General features: G+C 40.7%; 1 protein-coding gene across 3 annotated transcripts in view; it reads left to right on the top strand.

The window, feature by feature from the left end:
- The first annotated feature begins 14,775 nt into the window (after positions 1-14,775).
- ASPH (aspartate beta-hydroxylase) overlaps positions 14,776-27,943 on the top strand; it is a 227,733-nt gene continuing 214,565 nt past the window's right edge. The window contains exon 1 of one of the 3 annotated variants that reach the window (XM_061171944.1): positions 14,776-15,148. In XM_061171944.1, the coding sequence (XP_061027927.1) occupies positions 15,031-15,148 (118 nt within the window). In that variant the 5' untranslated portion in view covers positions 14,776-15,030. The remainder of the gene's footprint in view (positions 15,149-27,943) is intronic. The other 2 variants (XM_061171943.1, XM_061171942.1) reach the window with 2 other exon arrangements.

The following is a 27,943-nucleotide window of genomic DNA, read 5'->3' as shown; positions in this document are numbered from 1 at the left end:
TCATATGTATACTTTCATGTACCATCACTACAATTGAGATATAGAAATATCCCATCATTTTCATTTCTCCGGGATAAATGCCCAGGAGTGTGGTTGCTAGGTCTTCCCAGTGGATTGATCTTTCTATCCTTATGGTCCTCTCTGTACCTGGTAATTCTCTTTGCTCTCAAGTCGGCTTTATCTGCTTTCTTCTGACTCATGTTTGCTTGATACATCTTTTTCCACTCTTTTACCTTTAGCCTATCTATATTGTTATAGTTGAACTGAATGTATTATAGACAGCATATAATTGTGTCATTTTTTTAACGCAAAGAAAATTACTAGACTTTATCTTTTTAGAGGTTTTAGTTTGATGGGAAAATCTTGCAATTCCCCTGTTATTAACATCCTGCATTAAATGTTCCACATTGGAACATTTGTTACAATTGATAAACCAATATTGGTACATTATTATTAACAAAAGTTCATCATTTACATTAGGGGTCACTTTTGTGTTGTACATTCTATGGTTTTGACAAATACACAATGTCATGTCCCCGCCATTCCAGTGTCACGCAAATAGCATCACTGCCTGAAAAATCTCCTGTGCTCCACCTACTCATCCCTCCCCCACCCCAAATCCTCCACAACCACTGATCATGTTACTGTCTCTGTAATTTTGCCTTTTCCAGGATGTCATGTATTTGGAATCATACAGTATGTAGCCTTTTCAGATTGGCTTCCTCTACTTAGCAATATGCATTTAAGATTCCTCCATGCCTTTTTACAGCTTTAGTGGCTCATTTTTTTTAACATTGAATAGTATTCCATTATATGAATATATCACAGTTTGTTTATTCATTCACATCTTGAAGCCGTTCACATGAACCACCCCAGCAGGATTATCCCAGTGTCCTGGGACTAATGCCCTGCATGCCATGTCCTGTACTTCCAAGGGGCAGGGAAGCCTCAGGCTGACCCAGGACAAGAAATGGGACTGGAATCTCTAACCAAGCCCACCATGCTCTTCCACATATGCTACCTCCTTTCTAGTGTCTGCTTATTCTAAATGACTATGAAAGGCAGGACACACATTATCCAGATACACATTCATTTATTCCATAAATATTTATTGAGCACCTACTATGTGCCACACGTTGTGCTATCTCCTTTCTAGTGTCTTCTTATTCTAAATGACTATGAAAGGCAGGACACACATTATCCAGATACTCATTCATTTATTCCATAAATATTTATTGAGCACCTACTGTGTGCCACATGTTGTAGGTGTTAGAGGGACAGCAGAAATGAAGCAAATTCTCTGTTCTCCTGGAATTTATAATCCCATGTTGGGAGATAGATAATGAATAAATACACAAGAAGAAAGATACACACATATATAGTGTAATGTTATGGCAACGAATACCATGGAGAAAAGTAAAGCTGGACAAGAAAGTAGAGATTGCCAGGGTGAAAGGTCACAGATGTGTCGGGGAAGGGCTCTTTGTGGTGGCGACCTCTGAATACAGACCTAAGAAAGAGAGGAGAGGGGCCTTATAGACCTGCAGGCAAGTGCAAAGGCCCTGAGGTAGGATCATGTTTGTCATTTTTAGAAACGCCAACCAGAGTGAGTGAGCAGGGGAGGAGAGAAAGTCAGAGGGGAAGCCAGGAGCTGGATCACGTGTGGCTTTAGAGGCCATGAACAGGATACTAATTTATTCTAAACCAGGTAGAAAGCTACTGAAGGCTTTTTGTTGTTTGCCTCGATCTGGCTTATACTTTCTGACAGTCACCCAGGAGGCTGCAAGGGGTACTTTCTGTGGAGGGTGCCTGCAGAAACTGGAACACCATCTTCCAGGAGATGCTGGTAGTTTGGGAAGGACTAACTGTGGTAGACTTGGTTGAGACGAACTGTGATACGGAATCCATGTCCAATTTAGAGCCGGAAGAATTTGCCGATGAATTAAATGAGCAATGTGAGAAAAACAGGAGCACGCAGGTAGAGGCTGAGTTTAGAGCCTGGGCAATTGGGTGAACCATGGTGCCATTTTCTGAAATAGACAACACTGAGGGAGTGGCAGGTTTCTCATTGTCATTAGACAATGAGAAATCAAGAAGCCCTGATGTAGCAGATGCTTGACCTTAACATTTTTTTAAGGTAAGTAGAGGACTTTCAGGAATCCTCCAAATTCATAAATACCACCATAACCTATGATGTTTCCCATAAAATACAGTATAGTGGCCTCTTCCTTTTGGTCCCTTAAAGATCTCTCTCTTGCTTGAGAACAGTTATGGCTGAGGCCAGAGAACGCTCTTGAAATGTCATAAATGTCCTTTTCTTATTGCTCCATAAGACCACAAAGTGTACCCATTCAGGGTGTGACTGCTCCACACTAGAATTTGACATTGCACTCTAGTTTATCCAGAAATTTTAATTTTTAGCTAAGGATTTTTTTAGGCATTTCACTTCCATCATCAGCATTAGCAGTAGTTTCTTTTTTGGCCACTTTTCAAAATGAAATAGAATTGGTTTCACCTCACTAGGTGAAAATTGGTTTCTGAATATGGGACGATGACTCAGCATAAGAAAGCCAAGTCACAACAAGATTGCTAAGTGAGCTGGGAGCATCTCTCAGAAGCTAAGTAGATCATTCAGTAACATCAGCTTGCCTATACCTAATATATTCAACTGTATGAATCAGTAAAATTTGAAATTCTTTCAAGTTATAAACCAGGTTTCTGTTTAAACCTCACAGATGATTAAAACCATGAATTTTAAATCCAAGAATGTTTAAGTTGATCACATCCAGTTTCTGCTAATTTGTTTTACATCCCGTATGCTATCCATGAAATTGTATGCTCTGAGACGTCTCCCTTTATGCCCTGTGGTAATGCAAAGCTTCCCCTGCCTACTTTTAAGAATTTGTTAAGACCTCAATAAAGCTTTAGCTATCCTAAAGAATATATGTTTGAACGGAAACAGAAAGACTTTGGTTCAAGTTCTATCTCAACCATTTACAAGCAGTGTGACTTCTGGAAATTTGCTTAGCTTCTCTGAGCATGTTTCTCCATCTTTCAGTGGGGATAATGACACCTACTGTGTGAGGTGTTTGAAAATGGCCCAGAGTAAGTGCCTGTGGTGGTCATGGAGATGCACCACGCAGACTGCCCTTCAAGAGATGCTGCCGTGAGGAGTTCGGTGTGCCAAGGGCTCTGGCTGCCACACCTTTGGATTTGCTGTGGCATTTACATAGAGGTCATTCCTCCCAAGCCAAGACATGGCAGGGGTATTAGCGCTGGGCCATTTGACGTCTAAAGGTCAAACTCTGCTGGGGATTCCCATTGGCCTGGCTGAGATTTTTCTCAGAGCTGCTCTGAACAACCTATGACTATTTCTACCCAGTCAGCTTTCCTTTTCTGTCTCCACGCACAAGAGTCAGACTGCATCACAGGCTGAAGGAGCTCCCTGTCTCCACCTGCCCTCTAGCCCTTCATCCTTCACACGTGTTTCCCTCAATATACCTCCTGCATGTCTGATTGTGTCTTAGTGTCTGCCTCTCATGGGACCCTAACTGACATGCAACCTTTAATGGAGACAAGTAGGACCTTGGACAGGGGTCCTGAGTGGTCCTGCATTTCTTCTCACCAGGACATAGACCACATGGCTGCTTCTCTGCAAGGTTACTTGTGAACAGCTAGTTCAACATTAGCCATGCTTGAAAATTTCTGTTCCATAAATGCTCTTAACTTATGGCCTCCAAAGCACATATATCAACTTCCCAGCATGGTTTTGTCTGTTCTCTTCAGAATTCTTGACTCCACCTTTGTGTCAGGTCCATTATCACCCCACCCGACCCCATCCCATTGCTATTCCAGCTCCTTAAAATTTCCAAGCTCCTGGAAATACATATACAGATAACCTCAGGAATTGGCTCATAATCCCCCTATATTAACATTACCAAGGAAACAAGAACTCAACTGTGCAACTACCCAGACTGCCTCCAAGTTTGGGTCATAATCATTAGTGTAGCATGGAGGGCAAAGCTTGTACTCTATAGCCAGACTGCCAGGGTGCAGATCTTGAACCTGCCACTTATTAGATATGTGGTCCTGACTATGAGAGTGTGACTTTGAGTAATTGGTACCTCAATTCCTTTGTTTTGTAAAAATCAGGTAACAATCACATAGTGAATGTTCATTCCTCATTAATGTCTGCTATTATATGTATAAACATAAAATGTTTTTCCAATAAACTAGGATGCTTTTATGAATTTGGTTTCTGAATATGGATTTGGTTTTAGAGAATAAAGTTAAAGTTAAGGGATTGTGTTTCCTACATCTGTTCATTTACATAAGTTTTACAGTATTAGTTAAGCCATATCAGAGTGCATAGTGCCTGAACATAAGTAGTTCACTAACAACAAATTAGCCTTCATAGATTGTAATGGTTGGATGGTAGGAAAAAAGAATTAAAGAGAAAATGGAGAATAAATGGAAAGAAAGAAAGCTAGACAATAAAATAACATCCAGGACCAAGGAGTAAAGATGAGGTTTCAATGTAGCAGGATCTTTATTTCTCAGTTTGTGATGCAAAGTAGCAGAAAGAACAGTAGTCTGGCTGTAAGGCAGTGTTTCTCAACATTTTCTAACAGCTTTATTGAAGTGTAAATATGTTAAAACCTGCATTTATTTAATATATACAGTTTCATGAGTTTTGACTTAATATCCATGAAACCACCACAGTGAAGTCAACCTTTTTAAAAAAACAATTGTCCCCTACCCTGTGAGAAGCCTTTTTAGATATTTTTCTGTAACCATCCCTCCACCCCATGAAAATTTAATACCACAGATATGTGTTTATGTGGTATGGCCCTTTGGAGGTGACCATTGTAATATCTAAAAATTTTTTTGCCCCCAGGGACCAATTTCCCCCCCATTGGAGGCAACACTGCCCTTGCTGAGAAGGTATGCTGTCAGGCGCCCTGAGTTCTTGTCCTGTGTTAACTGATTATTCAACCTTTGCAAATCACTCTCACTTTTTGAGACTCAATTTTCTCATTTGTAAAATGAAGAGGTTGACCAATATGCTCTTGAAGACATCTGCAGCCCTGGAGTCCTGACTTCTCTGTGGTTCGCATGGACCCCCGCTAGCTGACTCATCCTGCCCTCCCTGCCTTCTTGCCCACGCATCTTTTCAGGCAGAAGAAGAAGGCAGCACACTCTGTTGTGATTGTCAGTGTGTGTGCCACTCTCCCTCCAAAACCACACAAGCTCCTTTAAGACCAAGTCCATGTGCATTTGGTATAGTAACTGGCAGGAAATGGGCACTCGGTTGACTCTGTAGAATGGGCTGCACAGTGTATGTACAGGTGGAAGTAGATGAAATCGCCAACGTTAGACCTTTTTGACATCAAAATATAGGCTAACTCAGGCACTAGGGAATTAAATGACACCTGCTTTGTACTGTAGCTCCCAGGGTAGTATCTGGCATTTCAAGAGGTCAAGAAATGTTTAAAGAAGGAAAGAAAGTTCACAGTGAGACAAAAGCAAAGAAGTCATACTGTTAACCAATTTTATATTTCTTCAAAAGTGCCTAGTAACATTTAGCTAGAGCAGATTATTTTCCCCTAGATCCAGCAGGTTAGTTAATGAGCTTGGCCAAAGTTGGGCATATAGGGATATTGCTATTGCAAAATTTTATGCTCTTTATCGTATAAATCTGTCATAAAAAATGAAAAGGAAACAATTGCTTACATCTGTAAAGCACTTTCTAGTTTCCAAGGGACTTTCTCTTTAAGTATCTCATTGCAGGCTCCAGAAAAGTTTCATCTAGTGCAAAAGGCAGTCAAACTAAGTAAATCCACTGAACCAGTAATTGGATCCTTCCACTGTCAACCACATTTTTATCTTATGTAGATGTCTTAAGCATTATCTTCACAGACTAGCTGAGAGTATTCACAGTTGCCATGGATACAAGATGCCATTTCTCATCCTCAGCCATCAACCCTGTGAACAGACTAAGAAAATGTAAGAAACCAGTCCCACTAGCAGCTCCCAAGGCTTAACATCATAGAAAGCAAGAGGTAAAAGGATCTTTATCTGTCCGTGCAGATATTCTTAACCTTAGGTACATGAATCCCTAAAATTGACTAGAAAACTTTATGGCTCTGAGAATGTTTCTTATGAAATTCCATAGCTTTCATCAGATGATGAAGGTGGACAGGCTTCATGATGACAGCCTACCATTTACATATGAGATAATGGATCCTGGAGAAGCCAAGGAATTTCTTGGGGTTCCACAGCACTAGTTAGAGGCAGAACTGGACTTGTGGCACTCCTAGTTAAATGTTCTTTTCCCTTGTCACTCAAATGTCTTCAGGAGCCATAAATTTTTGACTTCAATCAGGGAATAGATATATCTGTGTGTTTCGGAATTAGAATATGAAAGGGTCTTGCACAAGCCTGTCTCGTTTATCCTAAGGTTCCAGCCTTTAATTGGGATGAGTTAGCATTTCCTTAATTACACAATCTCAGCAGTAAAGTATACAGAAAATGAGTCATTTCACAAGGTGAAATTTGGTGGGTACACATTAAAATTTTGAATAGAACTGTTAATATTCTGTGATTATAGATGAACACATTCAGTCTCCTTGGAAATGGTTAGGGCCGATGCCATTATTTAAGAATTAAGAAACTGGGAGCAAATCTCATTTGTAACCTGAACAGCTTTAACTCGTACAAAAAGCAGCAATGAAGATGGTGGAAAGCTTATTCATGTAAATGTCAAGGACAAAATTTTAAAAGGCCACAATGCCAAAGTTACAAGTGAGAAGATAGGAAATGTTAGTAGAATTTGGGAAATAAGATTTCCCTTAGTTTTTGAATGTGGGAAGTTTCTCAAATTATCTGAATAGTACTTTTAAAAAAATATAGTTATCTTATCAATATCTTTAAAACTAGTCATTTAAGTAGTACTTTAAAAATATAGTTATCTTTTATAAGATACCTATATAGTTAACTATATAACAGTTTATAACTATAAAATACAGTATAAACTATACAGTTTATAACTATAAAAATATAACTATATTTTATAAGTACATTTTGAAAAAATATAGTTATCTTATAAAAAATATACTTTTCTTAGTCTAAGGACAATCAATTAATTGGGTGCCTAACTTATGTAAGAATAGGGAAACAGTTGCTGCTGTTTACAAAAAAATAGCATTTTCTACCTCATCTGTCCTTGACCCTTTATTCTGGCCCCTTCCTCCACGCAGATCTTCAGATCTTCATATTTTGTCCTCCCATCAAAATTAGCTTTCAAGAAAAAGGTCACAATACTAAAAGATAAAGCCCTGACAATATTGTCAATGTCTATATGGCAAACTGCCAAAACCTCAAAAACTGCAGGGAAATAAAACCCCTGAAGCATGTGTTACCCTATTAGCAAATGTCCGAATCTTTTCTGGCCTGTACAGTTCCGAAAATAGCAGGATGTCGATCCGAGGAACTGAAGCACCCGCTTCAAAATGAAGGACACAATGAGCGCGTTTGCTGCTTACCAGGCAGCCAGCTAAGTTCCCCCAAGTGTCGTCGGAAGTCCTGCTCCGCATTCTTCCAGAGCCTTCCAGGTCACCCAGGAGGGGACCACGGAGAGAGGAAGGCCTTGGATGCCAAGATTCCGCATGTCCAGGAGAGCGCGCTGGGGATGCGGAGGTGGAGAGGAAGCTCTGGCCTCGGCACTCCGGTGGCTCCGCTCCCTGTTATCTTAGAAGAAAAGGACTGATAGTGGCTGTGGCCCAAAGATCCACAGGTGAAGACGTGAACCTCGGAGACCTTCTTTACAGCACTTCTAACTGTACGGGGCTCTCTGGGCGGGACCGGGAAGTAAGCAAATGGCGGGGGAGGGGCAGACACCGCGTGGGGAAACCATCCATCAGTCACGTCACTGGAGTGACTCCGCAAAGGGTAGGGAAGATGGTATTTCCCTCTCCAGGTTCTGGCTCCAGCTTTTGGCCGTCTAGGAGACAACTGAAAACTGTTCAGAGCAGCTGCAGAATTATGGCCTTGGGGACCGGGAATCCTTTTGGAGCATGGAAGCTTAGAGACGGTATCACAAAATGCTGTTCCATGAGCCCCCAATGACCCGACGGCCAGCCTACTATGTGTAGGGCCCTGTGGTCCAGTGTTGAGATGAGAACACAACCTGATTACAACCTGCTTATGGTGACGACTGAAAGAAACCCCCCTCCACTCCTGCTAGAATAACTGAGATGAGGGATACCTGGCCTGGAGTGAGGGCTTCTAAGTGGGGAGAGCAATGGGCCCCAGAGATGGATTGCATCAGTCATGCTTCCCTGGCACTGCTGACTGCTGTAAGGCTCCGTGCCCCCGACTCCCAGTAGAAAATATTTTTGGCCAGTCCCTGGCATGGTGCCTTATTTATTTGCAGAGCTGTTATTCTATAAGATCTGAGCCAGAGGCAGGCCAGTTTTTTGCCAGTCATGCTGAATCTGCCATCCTTCCACCATCCCACCTTGTATTTTTCCTCGGAGTCCCAAGTGTGGGTCCGGGAGGAGGAAGGGCTTTCGGTTGCTCTGTGGAGATTCTTCCCAATAACTCCAGGACTTTTCACCTGCTTTCTAAGCCTCAGCCATGGAAAGCATTTTAGCTCTGAGTCCACAGCATCTCCCATGCTGAAAATATCTAGGCCTGTTTTGTTGACAGGCCGGGGAGAAAAGGCCAGGGGGTAAGGGAGCAGCCGGCACCCACACTCTGCATGCCCCCCTTTTCCTGTGTGCCAACATCTGCACCAGAGTGAATGGCAGTTATCATTGCACCATCACAGGCAGCTCTGAAGGGGGAGGGTCACTGGAGAATAGCAGAAAAGGAAGGGGCAGGGGGATCTCCCACATCTTTCCTTGATGCTTTGAGGCAAATGATGGTAAAAGAGTAGGGGGGGACATCACATCACTTCGCGATGGGCACCCTTCCTGTACAACTGCCTGTACACACAGCCGAAATTAGACTTGAATAAGCATAATTCAGTAAGCATTGCTGCTTATAAGATCTGCTTCTTCTGAGAACCTGAATTTGAGTCGAATGAGTCTAGTGATAGATCTTTAGTACTTGAAGTGATCCTTTTAACTTGAGACTTGGCTTTCTTTTTTTAAGGATTAGTTGAAAACCTGAACTGACAGTACACAATAACCTATGTGAGACTGACCAAATTCTTAATGTACAGGCGCACATGTCTAACCACTCTCCATAGTACTGAGCACAATTCTGGTGTTAGAGCCAACTTCTTCTAAGGTGGAAATGAAAACAAACAAACAAAAAAAGACCCAGGCAAACTTGGCTAATAGGATAAACTTTTCTTCTCCATCTAGTTTTCTGTCATTCACAGATTTTCTTCTCTGTCCCATGCTAGCCTGATTTGGAAGTCCCATCATTATTTTGAAGTTCTCATCCTAAATGTAGAGATTTGTCAGTTTATCTGCTTATAATTGGTCAGATTTCACATTTTAAGTAGGTATTCATTAAATATAGTGCTCTACCTCAGGCTACTGGATTTCCTAAGTGATGACTGCACAGCTTCATACAATGGTTCCTTCTCTTCATAGGCTTGCTTCTTAATTTCTCACTTTTGCTGTTTACGGCTGCCCACAGTTGTGTGACAGGAGAATGCTAAATGGGCAAGCCCCACTTATTTTTAAGAAAATATAGAACATTTTGGGTTGCATGCTACTTGAAAAAACTTCTTCTTTTGTCCAAAAGGCATTCATCTTACATTTCTTCTTTTGCATTTCTATAAAATACAAGTCCTTACCTGTAGCTTCCCAGTGTTTTAAAGGCTAGCCATTTCATACCCACACGTGGAGTGCTCACCAAGAACAGTTCAGCTTGAGAGGTACAGTAGGGCTTGGGGCTAAAGCAAGAGGGTGTCAGGTAAAGTCTTGTGGTCCTCTGATCTGTGTGGCGAAAGCATCCCTCAGGCAGAGGAACAGCAAGTGCAAAGAGCCTGAGGTGCGAACATTTACGTAATACCTGCTCTGCGCAAGACACTGCCCGGGTCACCAGGAACACACAGATGAGGGCAGCGTAGTCCTCACCCTGGTGTGTACCCTACATGTAGTTTCCTAAATATTGTTTGTGACTTTATTTTTACAGATGCCTAAGCACTATATCAAGCTTTCCACATTTGATTGCAGTTTCCTCAAATTTGAGAAAGAGAATTTAAAAAAATATCTCTTGGAATATGTCTAAACGATCAAAATGTCTGCACTTAGGTGTTTAAACAATTGCTTCTGGAAGGATACCTTTGGGTAGCTGCATTCCTCAATTCTTCTTTTGAGTTGGAGCTAGAAAAACTAAGTGCAATATGGATGCCATAAAGAAGCAGAGAAAATAGAATCATATATTTTGTGAGACAGCCCCTTGGAAATGATTTTCACTGTTTTACTAGACTACTATGCTTTCCGGTGCTGGGAGGAGTAGCTTCAGTGAACATCTAGAGTACTGGTGTCTCTGTCTCTAATTCAAAGGAATTTGCCAATAGAGAAATGAGTTCATTGAGTGATGAAGCCAGCACTGAAGCGGTTCCATGAAGAATTAGAAAATATTCAGGTCTACTAGCATAGAGTCACAATATAACACTAAACAATTAACCATTTTTAAAAGTAATGGATATCATACTTCTTAAAGTAAAGAAATACTGTAGAATTCCAAATATATTGGCAGTGGTCTTTAGGTGAATAAAATCTGGTTGTGGTGATACAAAGAGACACTCCCTATTTTCCATGCTAGCAAGTTCTTTGGCAAAGTCTCTTAGGATTTATTTTTTGGTACAGGTCAAGTAACGTTTATCATGTGCTTATGAAATTGCAGAATAGATTCAAGTCAGAATAATGTCAGTATAAAAAGGACTGAGCCGGGGACACACAGTTTTGAGGACATTAGCCAGCTGTGGCCCCCTTTGCCTGGGCAAAGCGATGAAGCTATTCTTTTCTACTTCAAAATAAAAAATAAAAAGGACTGAGCCAATAATAATTTTATGTAGGGTATGCATGATTTCTCATCAAGTATCAAGAATTTAAGTTGACTAATTGATTCAAGTTGCATATTGTAATAACACTATTTATTATAAGGCAAATACATCTGCTTTATGTAGCTAGACTTGATGAAATTGGAGGACCCTAGAAACTAGTTTCAGGATACTTTTCTTTGAATAAGGGACCTGTTTCCAGCTCAAGAGAATGGTTTTCATGAAAGACATAGAAATTATTATATTAGTTATACACACACACACACACACACACACACGCTATTAGATCCTTCAGGCAAATATAGTTTAAGTAAAATTACCTTGCAGATAAATTGAATCCTTGAGATTCTTCCACTTTCTTTTTCTTTTCTTCACTTCTCCAATGCTTTCTAAAGACTCCTAAATCACATTAATATTTCCTTTTATATACCATAGAATTGCCATACGTATAATCAGTAGTTATTCTCTAATTATTTGATTTTTCTCCATGCTTAGTTTCTTTCTGGCATTAATTTTGAGATATAAGAAGAATCAATTAATTCTATGAGTTCCCTAGACTAGGAAACTTAAGACCTAGCAACAGCTATTACTTAAATGCTATTTTTTACGAAGAGAATTTGACACTAAGTACCACCAATCCTGATAGAAAATGTAAAGAATTGAAATGAAAAAAGGAACTATAGGTTTCTTAGCTAATATGTTTTCAGATTATTTTTCCATATTATAACACAGTATTTCCAATTCTAATCTATTTTTGACTAGATTTTAAAATTACTTCTTCTTATATGAATTCATTCTATGTATTTATGACACAGATACTAGCCAGGTTTATTTTTTCTCTAGTAATATAAAGTCAAGCTGTTTGATGAAAATGCCAGTTCATTTACTTGTTGAGCTACAACTCATACGGGAATAATTGTTTTGGGAACCCTTTGAGTACAAAATGCTTTAAAAGTTCTTGTATTTACCGACGTGGCCCTCATTGCAACACATTCTACTAATGTAAAATGAAAACACACAACTGAATCATCACGATCAGTTGAAATTCATTTTTTCCACTAGATAAGAATTTACTATGAAAAATAAAAACAGGGAAATACTCATTTTTAGTTTGCAATAATAAAATTTCATTTAGGAAGACTGCTTACAAATGAGAGCCACTTTCTAGGAAGCAGGTAGAATGCAACTTTAAAACAGTGTTCTAGTAGGTATACATAAGTCTAGAAATACTTAATTTGGAAAGCATTTAACTGGAGGTTGTGAAGGGTCAACACGAGGGGAAAAAAAAACAACTAGGACAAATCTTGTCCTCAAGTTCTCACTTGGAAATCCCAGTGGTGAAGCCAATGGAAAGTTTATGGAAATATCTGAAAGGCACATTTGGCCTAGTTCAAAAGCTCTCTTAAATTAGTATTTTAATACATTGTCCTAGTTAAGTCTTGCCTTTATGGTCCTTTTAACATTGCTTCACCCAGGGTTCATTCATAGCTTACTCAGAAATCGCAAAAATGAGGATAGGCTAACAAGAGACCTTCGACCTTTTGTTTACTTTAGGAGGTAACTTGACTTCCTAATCTTCTCCATCCCAATGCTGAGAAAAGGCCCTATGTAAAGAGATTCATGGATCCAAGGTAAGCTTTGTGTTTTTTAACGCTCAGAAAAAGGGAAGTAAAAACAGATGTAAAATGTATAATACTGGCACTTAGCTTGGGAGAGTTTAGTCCCTGAAACTAAATTGTGTGTAACTGACAGTATCTAATGTCATGAATATTGTTATAAGTTTTATTTTATAATACTGAGTCTATAAATGTCACTGTAACTGTTTCTTGCATTAGAAGGAGGAAGTCAGGAAACCTCTAATTTCCTGTGATCTGTATTTACAAAGCTTCTATTTTGGCCTGGTACTAAGATACACAGCTATGTATCTTCTCAATGGTACCAAATTTGGTTTCTGGAAATGCAGGAGCAAAACATCACTTCACGACATTGTGGAGTCAGTTACCAATGAAACTTGATTTCCTCAAAGAGGTAGACCTTGTTAAGTACCCACCATGAGGTTTTTTTCAGACCTATCTTTGCAGGTAGGACCAAAGCAGCTTCTGGGAGAAATCTGCTAAGGGAAGAAGGAGCCGGTGAGACATTCTCTGCTCAAAACTAAGCCTTGTCCTGGAAGGATAATTTGGATCATACACTCTGGAGCCAGATGGACTGAGTTCGTATCCCTGCTCCATCATTTACTAGCTCTGTGATCTCCTTACTTTATGTAACCTCTCTGGGCCTGAGTTACCTCATCCCTAAAAAAGGTACACAACGAAAGGGTTTTGTCAGAATTTGAGTTCAAATATCTTGAGCATTGTTTTCTCAACTTAGTTTTCATTATTATTTTATATTAAGTTCTTTCACTTAGATTTGTCTCTTAGCCCAGCTCTCCCCTCCCATTGATAAGGAGGCCTGTAGGGGGAAAAGCTGTGTGAAGGCAGAAGGAGATGGTAAGCTAAAAGCTGAAAGAGCTGCTTTAGTAAAAACTCTGTGAGCTTCCCTGCCCCTGCTCTACCTTGGTAACTATCTGGCATTATTTCACAAAAAGCAGAGAGAGGCCTTCTCCTAATGATGCAACACAACCCTCGGTGGGCTTCTGTGAATCAGAAGAGGCGGATGGGGCCAGGGACCTGCCAGTGCGGGGTGGCAGGGCTAGAGAAGAGGAATTAAAGCAGATGCCACTCTGCAACCATGTCTCTAGTTCCTCTGCCCTCTTGAGACACTCCCAGGCGGTGCTCGGAAACATGGTCAAGAATTGGGGCAAGGTGTTAAGCAGTTACCAGAAATGTATCAAATCACCAAGCATGTCTGGCTTCTCTGTTACGCACCAGGCATTGTGCTGGCAATTGGCGACACTAAAAGATGATGACGACCTCCCTGACCTCAAGTCTCCGTCTGGCTCATCCAGGGACCCAGATATTTTTAAGACCATGTGTGGAATTCAGAAGCAGCTGAAGGCCCAGGAAATCTGCGACTGCACGGGGGACCCACGGTTGGCGACATCAAGGGAAGAGGCACGGGAAGAGGAACGTAGACGGCAGCCCGGAGGACAGAGATTTCAGACAGAGGGTGCCCTGCAGGGCAAGAAAGTGAATTTTTGTTTTACATTTACATTTGCACCTCTTAACTAAGACCGTCTGAAAATGTTGATGGCACAAACGAAGTGAAGTCCTGCTTTAAAACCGAACAGATCAACTGCTTATGGCTTAAGCATTTAATTAGTCCTAACATCACCATTTCAGAAATGTCCTAACATTAATACTGACGAAATACAATTTTTTTCGCAAGAAGGGGGGGGTTGCATCCCTTGGCGTCTGTGTGCATAGAGACGTGGGCCATGAACAACATTCCAGGTGAAAGGCCAGGAGGAGGTGGGCTCTGTCCAGACGTTGCACACGTGCCGCCGGTCCCGCCCCCTGCGCCCCGCCCCATCCCTATCGTACAGGGTCCGCCAATGCTCGCGAGAGCCCTCTCGCCTTCCACGTCTGCCACGTTCCAAAGGACCGGGACAGACTGGAAAGTCGAAAGCAGCTCGCGCTCGCAGGCGGCTGCGTCGCGCCAGAACAGCCCTAAATCTGTAGCGGGTGGGGGAGCGCGGCCGGGTTCCGCCCCCTCATAGGAACCCTTGTGATTGGCTTCATGTCCCGTCACTCAGCTTTCCGCGGGCGGGGAGGGGGCGGGGCTCAGGCGAGAAGGGGCGTGGCCTCGGGCGGGAGAGCGGCGCGCTCTCGCGTCGGGAGGGCAGTCACCGGCTCGGCGCACGCGAGGGCCGGGCGTGCGCAGGAGGCACGCGGGCCAAAGTCCTCAGAGGCGCTGCGGGCGGTGCCGAGACACCCGCGCGGCTGCAGGAGCCGCAGCCTGCACCCGCTGCAGCGCCCGCCGCAGTCAGCGCGCCCCGCGCCGCCCGCGTCCCCCACGCCCTGAGGGAGCCCCGCCACCCCTCGCCTGCTTCAGCGGTGCGCGCGATGGCCCCGCGCAAGAATGCCAAGGGCGGCGGCGGCAACAGCAGCAGCAGTAGCAGCAGTTCCAGCAGCCCGAGCAGCTGCACCAGCGGCGGCAGCAGCAGCCCCGGGGCCCGGAGAGGTCAGAGGCGCTCCGGGGCCGGGGTCCGGGGCCGGCCCTGGGGATGGGGCCCGGGCGGCGGGCTCTGCGGGTCCCCCGTCCCAGATGCCGCGGAGCGTCTCCTCCATCCTCCGCGTCGTTCCTCCTTTGGCCGCGGGGCGGAGGCCGCGCTCGGTGGGCCTGGCGGGCGGGCTGGAGGGGCCGGGCCGAGCGGGGTCCGCGGCCTCGGGTTGGTCACGCCGGGGAGCCCCTTCCCGGCCGATCCTCCACCTGCAGTGCGCAGCCGAGATGGAGATCGTATTGATCTACTCTTTCTTGGCTTGCCGTGTAATTGGTGATGGGAGTAAGAGAAACAATTTACCTTTCCCGTGCGTATTTTGGGGAGTTTGGAAATGAGCCAAAGTCAGAGAAAATAAGTTCCTGCCAAACCAGCAGCTTTTAAGAGCAACTCAAAGGAGAATATTCTATGAGGGCTGCAGGGGTGAGTGTGTGGGAGTGATTCGAATGTTCTCGAAGACTATCTTAGATATTTTTGCTTTTATGTGGCTTTCTTATGGTGCGAATACTGGGCGAGCTTCTCTATTTTTTCCCTTTGTCTTTTAAAAAAATCTATGGATATTCACCTTTCTCTTCCATGGGCTTATCCAGGAAAGAGGGAGAACAGATGTTTTAAATCTGTTTCATCTCATATTTCAGTGGTTCTCGGTTTCTTTTATACTTCCTTTGACTCATATTTAGGATATTGAAACTGCTATACACATGTGTACTGAATGTGAGCTGTAAACTTTCTTTTTTGAAATGATTTTAGATTCTTTGTTTCCTGAGGTCTGCAAGTAATGTATTTATATGTATCAAGAAAGTAAATCAGAATACTATAGTCATACTTTAAAGAACTGTTTTTTAAATGGCACTTAACCACTATCTGACATTATTTATTTTCACATGTATTGCCTTCCTGTCTCTCACTCCTTGTTCACCCCTATTCCCAACTCCTAGAGTGGGTCTGGCCCTTAATAATTGCTCAATAAATTATTTGATTAGTGGATGAATAAATTTAAATGGTAGTGCAGTTAAAATCATCGCATAAATTTACCCTCTGAGAACTAATATTTGTAGAGAAAAAGTACAGTTTGAATTTCAAAACAAGCATGTTAATTTACCTTTGGCGTAAGTAAAAGTTTGTGTTCCTTTGCCACTTGCCCTTAAATGCCAGTCAGTTGACTTATACAGGCAGACGGGTAGATGCACTGTCTCAGGCAGCTCTGGCTACCCTTTTTAAAGTTTCTAAATGAGAAGAGCCCATTGGGCAGCTTAAGCACCAAGCAGAGAAAGCTGATAAACAAGGCTTTAATGTTAATTGTTTTCAAAAGTTTTCTGTAGCTGTTTACGAGGAAAGCACATCTTTGTTCCATTTTGTCCTTTGCAGTCGTGGGTAGAGTGGGTTAACTACATCTGAAGCAGTTGCTTCATTATGTGGCCTGTTGTTGGTGGGAATTAGTATTAGGAAGTGTGTATTATATTCCCACCCCCAGTGGTTCAAGAACTAAACCAGTTTTAACAGGTAGGTAATACATTTAGGAAATGTTAGGACCTAAATGAATATATTCCAACTTTCATATTCAGGCATTTTAGAGCAAGTTCTGTCTGTATTTGAGGATCTACAGCCTTTCAAGTATTTTACACATTGATTCTATAATTGTCATGAAACAGACATAGTGTATAAAAGAGAACATGTAAAAGAGAGAAGTATCTGTAGTACCAGAAAAATCTTCAGAGAGTTGGTATTGGAGTGTTGCGTGTTACATAATGAGCATTCTTTTTTCGCAGCTATTTTTTTGAGTAAATGGTGAGTTCTGACTGTGTGCCAGGTGGAAGGCACTGAAGATGGTGAGGAGGATTCTCTGAGTTGTAAGCAGTTACACTGCAGTGTGAAAGTGTGATTCTGTTTATATTGGTTTCTTATAGTAGGGTATACCGGAAAGATCGAGCCACTTCTCTTTTGTTGCTATGTTTATTGGGTCACTGATGTGTAGACATTGATGCCCAAGTCAATCCCATGTGCTGGGGAAATCAGAGGAGCTGAAGAAATTTTAGCTGTGGCGTTACGGTGAGGCCCAGAAAGATTGTCTGGCTCATTAAAGGTTATGTACTTCTTGGAAACCCAACTAGTTAATGGGCGATCCAAGACTAAACCCAGGTTTTCTCTTATTCGATCATTATATTATAGTACTGGACTTTAGGTTCTCTAATTTTATAAGATTTTATGGAAATCTTAAAGTACATTATCTTTTAAGTTTCCTTCTGGCTCTCTGTGGCATATTACACCTAGTTATTTAAGAAAAGTGTTCTTTTTGTCATACCACTGATTAACTTTTCTTTTACTAAAATTATGTGTGAAACAGTATATTTGAAAATCTTAGTTTGAGAAGAAGTATGTGGGCTCAAATAGTGTGTTTTTTGAGATGGTTTGCATTGAGAGTTTGAAGTTGATGATGACGTTGGTCACATTAAACATTATTATTTCTTAAATTTGTGCATGAAAGTACAGTGGAAAAAGGACCCAGTCCTTTGAAGCAGGCATTTTAGGGAAAATGTGATTATCTGGACTTCTGTTTATCTTGGTGGTCATTTTTTTCAAAAGTGGTGCTTTGAAACTGTGACTTTGGGGATTTACATAACACTTGGATTTTTAAAGCAGGTGTCTGTTTTTTGTTTAACTCTTCAACTTAAGTTGAAAACGTTAAATGTCTAGTTTTTTGCAGAGCTCAGTTTTATCTTTTCCAGTTTTATTCTTTAAAATATAAAAGAAACATGAGTAAATTGGACATTTTACCTTTAACTTGCATATAAAATCTTGACTTGCATGGCCAGTTGAGGCCAAGGGAAACCTCTTTCAGATTTATTGATTTGAAAATCTTGGTTAAAAGGGATAATGATGTGCTTTGGGACTTATTTTGTAGTTACAGACACTGGTATGTATAATGTTTTTGTTTAGCTTTTCCCTTTGGAGTGTCAATCAGTCTTTCCCTGTAGCTTCTAACTTGCTACAGGAATGGAAACATCTGTTTATTTTGTCTAATAGTGTCGCGCTACTACATCATGCTTTACCGGTAGGTGTCACTGTAGAACAATTTTTCCTCTTTCAATTTGAAGCTTCAGATTATGTAACACCAACTAGTTTTTAAAATTTAATTAGCCCTGTACATACTCAAAACCATTGATAGAAATCTACTTAAAAAATGCTCAGCCACTGCTGTTTAATTCTCTCAAAATCACTAACAAAAGGTTTTGGATTTAGTAGTAAGAGTTGGCCCCTAGCAGTCTTATTTCTTTAGGCTTATTGTATTCAGAATTAAGTGCATTGATACACTGTAAAATTTATACATTTGCAGATATTTGATGGGTGTTAATCACTTAGAATTTTTTTCCTTCCTTTTTACTTTCAGTATTTCTTAGACTACTTAGTAATTAACAGATACGATACATTGCTGATTGCCTTCTGGCTCCCTTGAATGAGGAGGCCTTAGTCAAATTCCCTTTCTTTAGCCAGAGAATGTCAGTTAGGGCCAGCTGCTTAATCCTCCACTAGCCATTCTAGAATGAAAACATAGGAGGGCCATAATTCTTCCACCGTAAGAACTGTGTGCTGTTTTGTGTTCAGATGAACAGCGTTTTGACCACCAGGCCAGATTGTATGAAACCAAGGGCTAAAAAATGTTCTGAGGGGATTCTTGAACACAATTTTAACAACCTGTGTTTGGCTTAGGAAGTAGAAGGAGAGTTCCATACTTTAGCTTTGCTCTAAAATCGTGTGTCTCAGAGAGATTACTAGGAAATGAGAGGTTCTCATTTTCAGCTGATTACCAACAGAGTAAGTTAGATAAAGGACCATGTGGGCTATCCACTCTATTTTTAGTTAGTATTGGGAATTTAGCCCCTGAGTTCTCTGGTCCCAGTAGAATAAACCTTATTTTCTCCAGAAAGACAATGTAGTTTGGGAAAGTCTGATGACCTGGATTCGTATCCATTTAAGAACCGTGTGGCAGGTCACTCAAAATATCTAATCCTGGTCTCCAACGGAAAGAATTATTCAGAGTTGTGATAGCCCTAAAATCAATTTTACATGCCTTCCTGTTCCTCAGATTTTTCATTAAAGTACCTCTAATGGTAAAGGTGAGTATAAAACTTTGGAGAATACATAAGGCTGTAGAGCGAAGCAGGCTACTGCATGCTTGAAACTTTTTTATGATTTATTTAAAGAAATCATTTTCTGTTATATTGTGTAGCATCTGTTTAAGTGAAGTGGATGTTTAGAGGTCGTGTTTATACTGGGCTCTGAGTATCACTTGACACATTTCTGTCTACCTCTGGGGGATGTAAGTATCCCATCTGCACATCACCCTTCAAGTTGCTGATTCACCCTCTAACCCCTCCCAGATCTGTGCTATCTTCTGTTACTGGAGCTCAGATATATTTCAATCTTTTGATGCTACTCGCGCATACTGTTTTAATATCATGAAAATATGCAACTTAGTTTGTGTCTTGGGTACTTCTGCATCTCCCACGTGGTTTGACTTCATTCTGTACTAAGATACAGAACGTTTTAAAATTCACTTCCCTTTAATAAATCCTATATGTACATAGAACCCATCTGCAATTTACCCAGATCTCTGGGGAAAGCCTCAGCCATCTGTCAGGAGACGTGAGTGTGCTCAAGGCGGCTCCTGTGTTTCAGTATCTGCTGCCCCAGCATCCGCGCCTGTTAGGATGTCCATTTCTTCCTTCTCTTCATCTCTATGTGCCACTGCAGGGGCACCTCTTCCAGAGTCGAGTGCTTTAGCCATTTCACTTTCTCCTGGTAGTGCTGGGAGCCAAGGGGGTATTTCCTCGTCAGTCATTATTATTTTTTAATGAGGGTGCTTCAGGCATTTGGTCTGCATATATTATTTGTTTTTCAAGGGTGTGTCTTGTTTACCTCTGGCTGATATGGATATCTTTTAATGGCAAATCGGTGAGTGTAATTTAGTTCTCATCAGATTGATGACACCTGAGGACAGATTTGCTGTAGATAACCTGTTAGACTCAAAGGAAATTTTGAGCTTACTTGGTGAATAAATTTTTTTTTAACATCTTTATTGCAGTATAATTGCTTTACAATGTTGTGTTAGTTTCTGCTGTATAACAAAGTGAATCAGCTATATGTATACATATATCCCCGTATCTCCTCCCTCTTGCGTCTCCCTCCCACCCTCCCTATCCCACCCCTCTAGGTGGTCCACAAGGCACCGAGCTGATCTCCATGTGCTATGTGGCTGCTTCCCACTAGCTATCTATTTTACATTTGGTAGTGTGTATATGTCCATGCCACTCTCTCACTTCGTCCCAGCTTACCCTTCCCCCTCCCCGTGTCCTCAAGTCCATTCTCTAGTAGGGCTGTGTCTTGCCCCTAGGTTCTTCATGACCATTTTTTTTTTTTTTTTTTTAGATTCCATATATATATGTGTTAGCATACGGTGTTTGTTTTTCTCTTTCTGACTTACTTCACTCTGTATGACAGTCTCTAGGTCCATCCACCTCACTACAAATAACTCAATTTCGTTTCTTTTTATGGCTGAGTAATATTCCATTGTATATATGTGCCACATCTTCTTTATCCATTCATCTGTCGATGCACACTGAGGTTGCTTCCATGTCCTGGCTATTGTAAATAGAGCTGCAGTGAACATTTTGGTACATGACTCTTTTTGAATTATGGTTTTCTCAGGGTGGGATTGCTGGGTCGTATGGTAGTTCTATTTTTAGTTCTTTAAGGAACCTCCATACTGTTGTCCATAGTGGTTGTATCCATTTACATTCCCACCAACAGTGCAAGAGGGTTCCCTTTTCTCCACACCCTCTCCAGCATTTTTATTTGGTGAATAAATCTTTAGAAAAGATAGTTACATAAGATCTTTTGAAGGATTGGGGCTGTTCTTTGGCCCCCTGCGAGTTCCAGTTGGCTTGCCTAGTCGTTCTGGTTGTAGTATGACTGCTCTCATGTGCCGTAGAGGCTCTCTGTGCTCTAACACGGATGGGACTGGGGGTGGTGGGCGGGAGGGTGTCTGGTTAGAGTGGAAACCATTATTGCTGTACTTGGAGAGGTGCCAGCGTTTCTCTCCTGCATGTGTTCCTACAGATTTAACCCTGTGACTCATTCTGTATGGAAGCCAGCAAGCAACAGTCTTAATTTTGAGTAAGAAAATATGACTTGAGAAAATAATTTTATTCTATCACCAGTATTGTATAGCTGCCATTTCCGGTATCTTATATAGGTTTGACAGCCTTTGCTGTCATTCCCTAGTGCAGACTCGGTGCTGTCTTGTTGTTCTCTCCTGTCTCTAACTTCTGGTTCTTGTTTATTATATTGCTAATATACAGTTTCTCACACTATCTTTCACACTCTGTTTTAATTCAGTTTTCCTGAATTGGTCTCCTGGAAAGTCTTTGATTGGTCTTAGGTTCACAGGTAAATTTTATTTAGAAGTTAATTTCTTTCCCTTAACATGAAAATAAAAATCTGTGTTGTGAGTGTTTATTGCAAGAATACCTAACATTTAAGTTTTCCATTCTTTGAATCAAATCAGTTTGAATAAGGTGGCTGTCACTTACTGAATTTTACAAAGTATTTATAAATTGTTTCATGCTTTATGCTTTTTGCTTTTTGGTAGCGTGCCATCTCTCTAACTTTCAGAATACAAATACTTCTATGTGCTGCTCTTTCAAACTGTATCTGTCTGAAATATTACATATTAAGACGTTTACAGAGATATAAAGAGTAATGCAGTGGTTACCACGTATCCACCATACAGTTGAGGAAGTAAAATGTTACCAAATTCTTGGTTTCTCCTGTCCTGTGTTATCCCTTTCCAACCGCTCTTAAATATTTTGTGATAATCATTGTCATGCATTTATTTACAATATGTAATATGTAATATATGTTGCATAATGTTATGTTGCATATTATATACTGTATATCCATTTGCATAAAATATATCTGCTGTTAAATGCCATATATATGAAAATTGCTTAGGAAGTATATCTGTATCCCTATGTATAGAAACATAAATATATACATATATACATACATACATATACACTTGTTTAGCACATGTTAAAAGTTTTATGAATAGGTTCGTACTTGGCACATTAATTCGACCCTGTTTGAGATTGTACGAAACTGGCTTTTTGTTTTCATATATATAGTTCTTCACTGTATGAATGTGCTACTTTTTCTTTAGCCATTTTGGAGTTCAAGACCACTTTGTTTTCATTTTTCTTCTTTCAAAAACTGCTGCTCTGAACACTCTTAGAGCTGTCCGTCCCATACATGTCTAAGTGTTTTTTCTAGAGCAGCGGTCCCCAACCTTTTTGGCACCAGGGACCGGTTTCATGGAAGACAGTTTTTCCACAGACATGGGGTGCGGGGACAGGGGGATGGTTTCGGGATGATTCCAGCAGATTACATTTATTGTGCACTTTATTTCTATTATTATTACATCGTACTATATAATGAAATAATTATACAACTCACCATAATGCAGAATCAGTGGGAGCCCTGAGCTCGTTTTCCTGCAACTAGATGCTCCCGTCTGGGGTGATGGGAGACAGTGACACCCGAAGTGTGTTGCTTCTGTCTAGTCTACTCCGTGATCTCGTTTTGGTCTCTGTCACTGCAGAAAACCCTGCTTCACAAAGATAGGACATTGGACACGGAAGCAGGCTTTTCAGTGCTTACGTGGCAATCTCAGGATATTCCGTCTTGACTTTAATCCAGACGTATGGAGATTTGAAGTTGTCTCAGACATACCTTTAAGGCCACCGTCATTTGTGATCTCAAGCTGTTGATCCTCTTCTAGCACGGAAGTCTGTTCACCTGGCTTATTCACAAAGGGGGTGCGGATCCATTCCTTCCCAGTTCGGGGGTCTTTTGTGGGTGGGAAGTAATGCTCAAAGTCTTTTGAAAGCTGAGATAGGGGATCATGCCCCAGCTGGGAGAAAGAAGGCCCTGGCTCAGTCTCTTTCAAAATCTCTGCTGATGTTTGAAACATGTCAAAAATCCCCATGTTCACTCGTCGCCCCTATAATTCCAGTTTGGCTTTGAATGCACCCACTTTATCTGCGGACTTGAACACAGTTGTCGTTCTCCCCCGAAGTGACAGATTGAGTTCGTTGAGCAGGTTGCATACGTCACACAAGTAAGCAAGTTTTGCGACCCCTTCTTTGTCACTGAAATGTGCTGCCAGTGGTGACTGTTTTTCTAAAAGAAATCTCTGGAGCGGCTCTCCTAACTCAGAAACTCTGGCCAGTGATCTACCTTTAGAAAGCCATCTCACTCTGTGTGTAAGAGAAGATGTGTGTGCTCTGCGTCCATCTCCTCACAGAGCTGCGCAAACAGACGTGTGTTAAGGGCATGTACTTTAACGGGGTTGATAATTTTAATCACATCCTGCAAAACGTTGTTAAGTTCGGGTGACATTTTTCAACCTGCCAACATTTCTCTATGGATGACACAGTGCATAGACTCACATTCAGAAGTGACTTCTTTGACCCGAGTAGTGAAACCAGAAAGCCATCCAGTCATGGCAGCCGCTGTCTGTGCATATACCGACACAAATTGACCAGTTCAGTTTTCCTGATATGTAATCATTCAAAGACTTGAGTAGTTTTGCAGCTGTGGTGTTGGTTGGCAACAAAAGTGCACATAACATGTCCTCGTGCACATCCTTCTGAAAAATATATCGCGCAAAATCAAGCATTGTTGCCTTGTTGTCAACATCAGCAGACTTGTCAACCTGGATTGCGTACCACGATGACTCATTAATCCTCTCTATTTCATCAATTCATCTAGTTATGGTGCTAGCCGAAAGAGGAACACGTGCCACCTTTTGAACTGCAGCCTTTCTGAAAGTTCACGACAAACGTCCTTAGCAGCAGGCAGGATCAACTCTTCACCAATAGTAAAGGGCTTCTTAGCTTTAGCAATGCAGTTAGCCGCTAAGAATGATGCTCTCAGTGCAGACACTGAGAGCATGAAGTAGTGGCTGTTAATAATTGCTTCTGTTCTTCGTGTTCACATTTTTTTCTTTTGAAAAACTCCAAAGGCTTGTCTTTTAATGCACGGTGCTTGGTCTCCATTGGTGAAGCAGTTCTGAAGGTTTCATGGCTTCGTTGGATAGCAGGTCACCACGTATTATACAAAGCAGGCTTGGAGAATGTGAATCACCTGTTGCAACGAGCCCGTAATTTAAGTAGGACTCTTGGCATTTTCTTTTAAATGCAGCTTTCTTTTTGTTGGCAGTCTTAAGAGTCTTCTGCTGTCTCATCATTGCGTGTTTCCCCCTTTTCAAAGAAGTTCTCCAGTGACTTTTTTTTTTTTTTTTTTACTGATTTTGGCTAGGGTTAGCTTGTGGGCTTACCAAAACTGTGACTGAGACAAGTGCACAGCGTGGGAAAGAGGCGTGGATGGAAGCGGTAAATAAAATAACGGGCAGGCTACGTGCGGACTAAACTAAGTGTCGGATTCTTACTTAAAGCCTGCCACCAGATAAAGCTGTACAATCGGAGTACATCAACTCACGTGCCACTATAAAGCCTGCCACCAGATGCGGCTTAATTGTCACTTGTCACTCACTGATAGGGTTTTGATATGAGTCTGCAAGCACTTGATTTATTATGGTCTCTGTGCAGACAGACCGCTCTGCTAATGATAATCTGTATTTGCAGCTGCTCCCCAGCACTAGCATCACCGCCTCAGTTCCGCCTCAGATCATCAGGCATTAGATTCTCATAAGGAGCCTGTGACCTGGATCTCTCGCCTGCGCAGTTCACAGGCGCGGCTGATCTGACAGGAGGCGGAGCTCAGGCAGTAACATGAGCGATGGGGAGCCGTCGTAAAACAGGCCACCGACCAGTACTGGTCTTTGGCCCCGGGGGTTGGGGACCCCTGTTCTAGAGCATAATTTAAGATTGGAATTGTTGGGTCTTAGAAAATACACATATTAAACTTTACTAGGTGTTACCCTTTTTTTCACCCGAAAATGGTTATATCACTTTACACTCCCACCTCCCGTGAATATAGCTACCTCTGTGGTGCAACCATATTACCAACGCTCAGTAACCTTTAATATTGCTATTGCAAGTTTAGTGGGTGTGAAGTAGCATTTTGTGTTTTAAACTTGCATTCACCTCATCACCAGTGAGGTTACCAGTGAGGATAGCTATTTGAGTTTCCTTTTCTGTGAATTGTTTACATATAACCTATATTTTTTAGGTTTTTTAATTTTAATTTTAATTTTTGATTTGTAGAATTTCTTTCTTTATCCTGAACCATTTGATTGTGTGATAAAGGGCTTCTTCCAGTCTGTGATTATTCACATTGTCATTTTCTGTGGTATATTTTGTTGAACAGAATTTTTAGATTTTTAATATATTGATAATAGCATTTTTCTGTTTTCTACTTTATGGTTTGTGCTTTATTTAAGACATCTTTTCTAACAGATCATAAAACATTTTCTACTTTTTTCTGTAAAATATCTTAAATTTTGCCTTTCACATTTAGATGTCTAAACTGTGGGGTGTAGATATTATTGTATATATTGTAAGGTAAGGATCTGATTCAATATTTTTAAAGAATGGATAATGAAAATTTCATGTACCATTAACTGAAGTGTCTTCTTTCTACACTAATCTGCTGTATCACCTCTTGTGTGTAGATACCTGTGGCTCTGTTTTGTTCCTGGCATGTGGAATTGGGCAAGTCCTTCCACCCTGTCCTTTTCATCATTATCCTAGATGTTTTTGGACATTTCCTTGCCTGTGTCCTTTTAGAATCTGCTCATCAAGTTAAGTGTCATGAAAAAATTTCAGGATTTTGACTGGGATTGTATTGAATTTATAAAACAGTTTGGGACAAATACACATTTATATAGAGTCTTCCTGTACATGAACATAGTGTAACTTCCTACTTATTTAAGTCTTACAATGAATTGTTATAATTTTATCCGAAAGTGATATGCCTCTTTTATTAGATATAATCTAAGTACTTTATTACTTTACGTTTTTTTAAACTAACTTTTTATTAGGAAAAATTTAAAATATACACCAAAGCTAAAAGAATTGTATGATGATCCCATCCAGATTTTACAGTGCTTAACATTTCATATATTTGCTTTATATCATACTCATCAATTAATTTATTCTTTTATGCATTTCAAAGTAAGATGTAGACATCAGTATACCTCATTCCTAAACATGTATGCATGCCTGTTATTAGAGCTCAACATTTGTTATGTTCCCCTGCCCCCTTCCCCCACTGAGGTAATATTATCATACAGTAAATTGCACGAATCTTAGTGTATGATTTGAGGAGTCTTTATAAATGTATACATCTGTGTAACCCAACCCAAGATGAAGAATATTTCCATGATTCCAGGAAATTCTCTCAACCCTCTTCATTGCTACCACCTCAGCCCTCAGAGGCAACCATTGTGCTATCTTTTCTCACTGTAGATTGGTATTGCCTGTTCTAGAACTTCATTTTGTAAATACTTTTTGTGTAAGGCTTCTTTGACTCAGCATATTTTTGAGGCTCATCCATGTTGCTGGTATGAGTACCTTGTTCCTTTTTATTGCCAAGTAGTTCATTGTGTGACCATAGCACAACGTGTGATCCATTCTTTTATTGATGGACACTTGAGCTTTTCTTAGTTTGGACTAATATGAAGAAAAGTCTATGAATATTGTAATATTGGAGAAGTTTTTTTCTTTTTTTGGTGGACATATTTCTTCATTTCTCTTGAGCAAATACCCAGGAGAGGGATTAGTGGGTTATAGGGTAGGTGTATATTTAGTTTTATTTAAAAAAATAAAAATAAAAACCTGCCAAAGTGTTTCCAGAGTGGTTATACAATTTAATTTAACTTTCACCAACACTGTGGGAATTTTAGTTGTTCTATATCTACCAGCATTTGGGGTTGTCAGTCCTCTTAATTTTAGCCATTCTGGTGGGCGTTCAGTGGCTTCTCATTGTAGTTTAAAATTGTCTTTCCCTGATGACTATGATGTCATGTACTTTTTCTTGTGCTTATTGGCCATATACATTGTTATCTTCCTTTGTGACGTTTCTGTTTAGGTTTTTTTGCCCATTTTTATTGCTTTTCTGTCCTTTTGTTATTGAGCTGGAATTTTTATATATTCTAGATAGTTTTTTCATATATATATATATAGCAAATATTTTTCCCAGTCTATAGCTTGCCTTTTCATTTTTTAAATAAAATATTTTGAGGAGTGAGTATTTTTAATGGTTTTTTTTTTTATGGTGTTGTTTTCTGTATCTTGTCTAGTAAGCTTTTCCTATTCCCAAGTCACAAAGCTATCCTCCCATATTTTCTTCAAGAAGTTTTGTAGTTTTAGTTTTTGTGTTTAGGTCTATGATCCATCTCAAATCAATTTTGGATTAGTTTTTTGTTTTTTCCTATGGATATCCCGTTGTTATGGCACCATTTGTTGAAAAGACTTGGCTTTCATCATTGGATTGCTTTTGGTGCCTTTGTCAAAAACCATATGACAATATAATTGTAGACCTATGTCTGCACTCTCTATTTTCTGGCACTTTCAGATTTATTTGATTATTTTATGGGTTTTAGCTACTCCGTCTATTTAGTTGATAACCAGTAAATACACTTGGAGGCCTCGAGGGCTGACATAGATCTAAGATACAGTTACTGATGGCCTCTGTGGTACTAGTAGATTTATGTGTGAAACAAAATTACTCTTTTG

This window comes from Eubalaena glacialis, chromosome 17 (genome assembly GCF_028564815.1).
Source record: "Eubalaena glacialis isolate mEubGla1 chromosome 17, mEubGla1.1.hap2.+ XY, whole genome shotgun sequence".
In the NCBI taxonomy this organism is placed as follows: domain Eukaryota; kingdom Metazoa; phylum Chordata; class Mammalia; order Artiodactyla; family Balaenidae; genus Eubalaena; species Eubalaena glacialis.
This window is presented reverse-complemented; position numbering and strand designations above follow the sequence as displayed.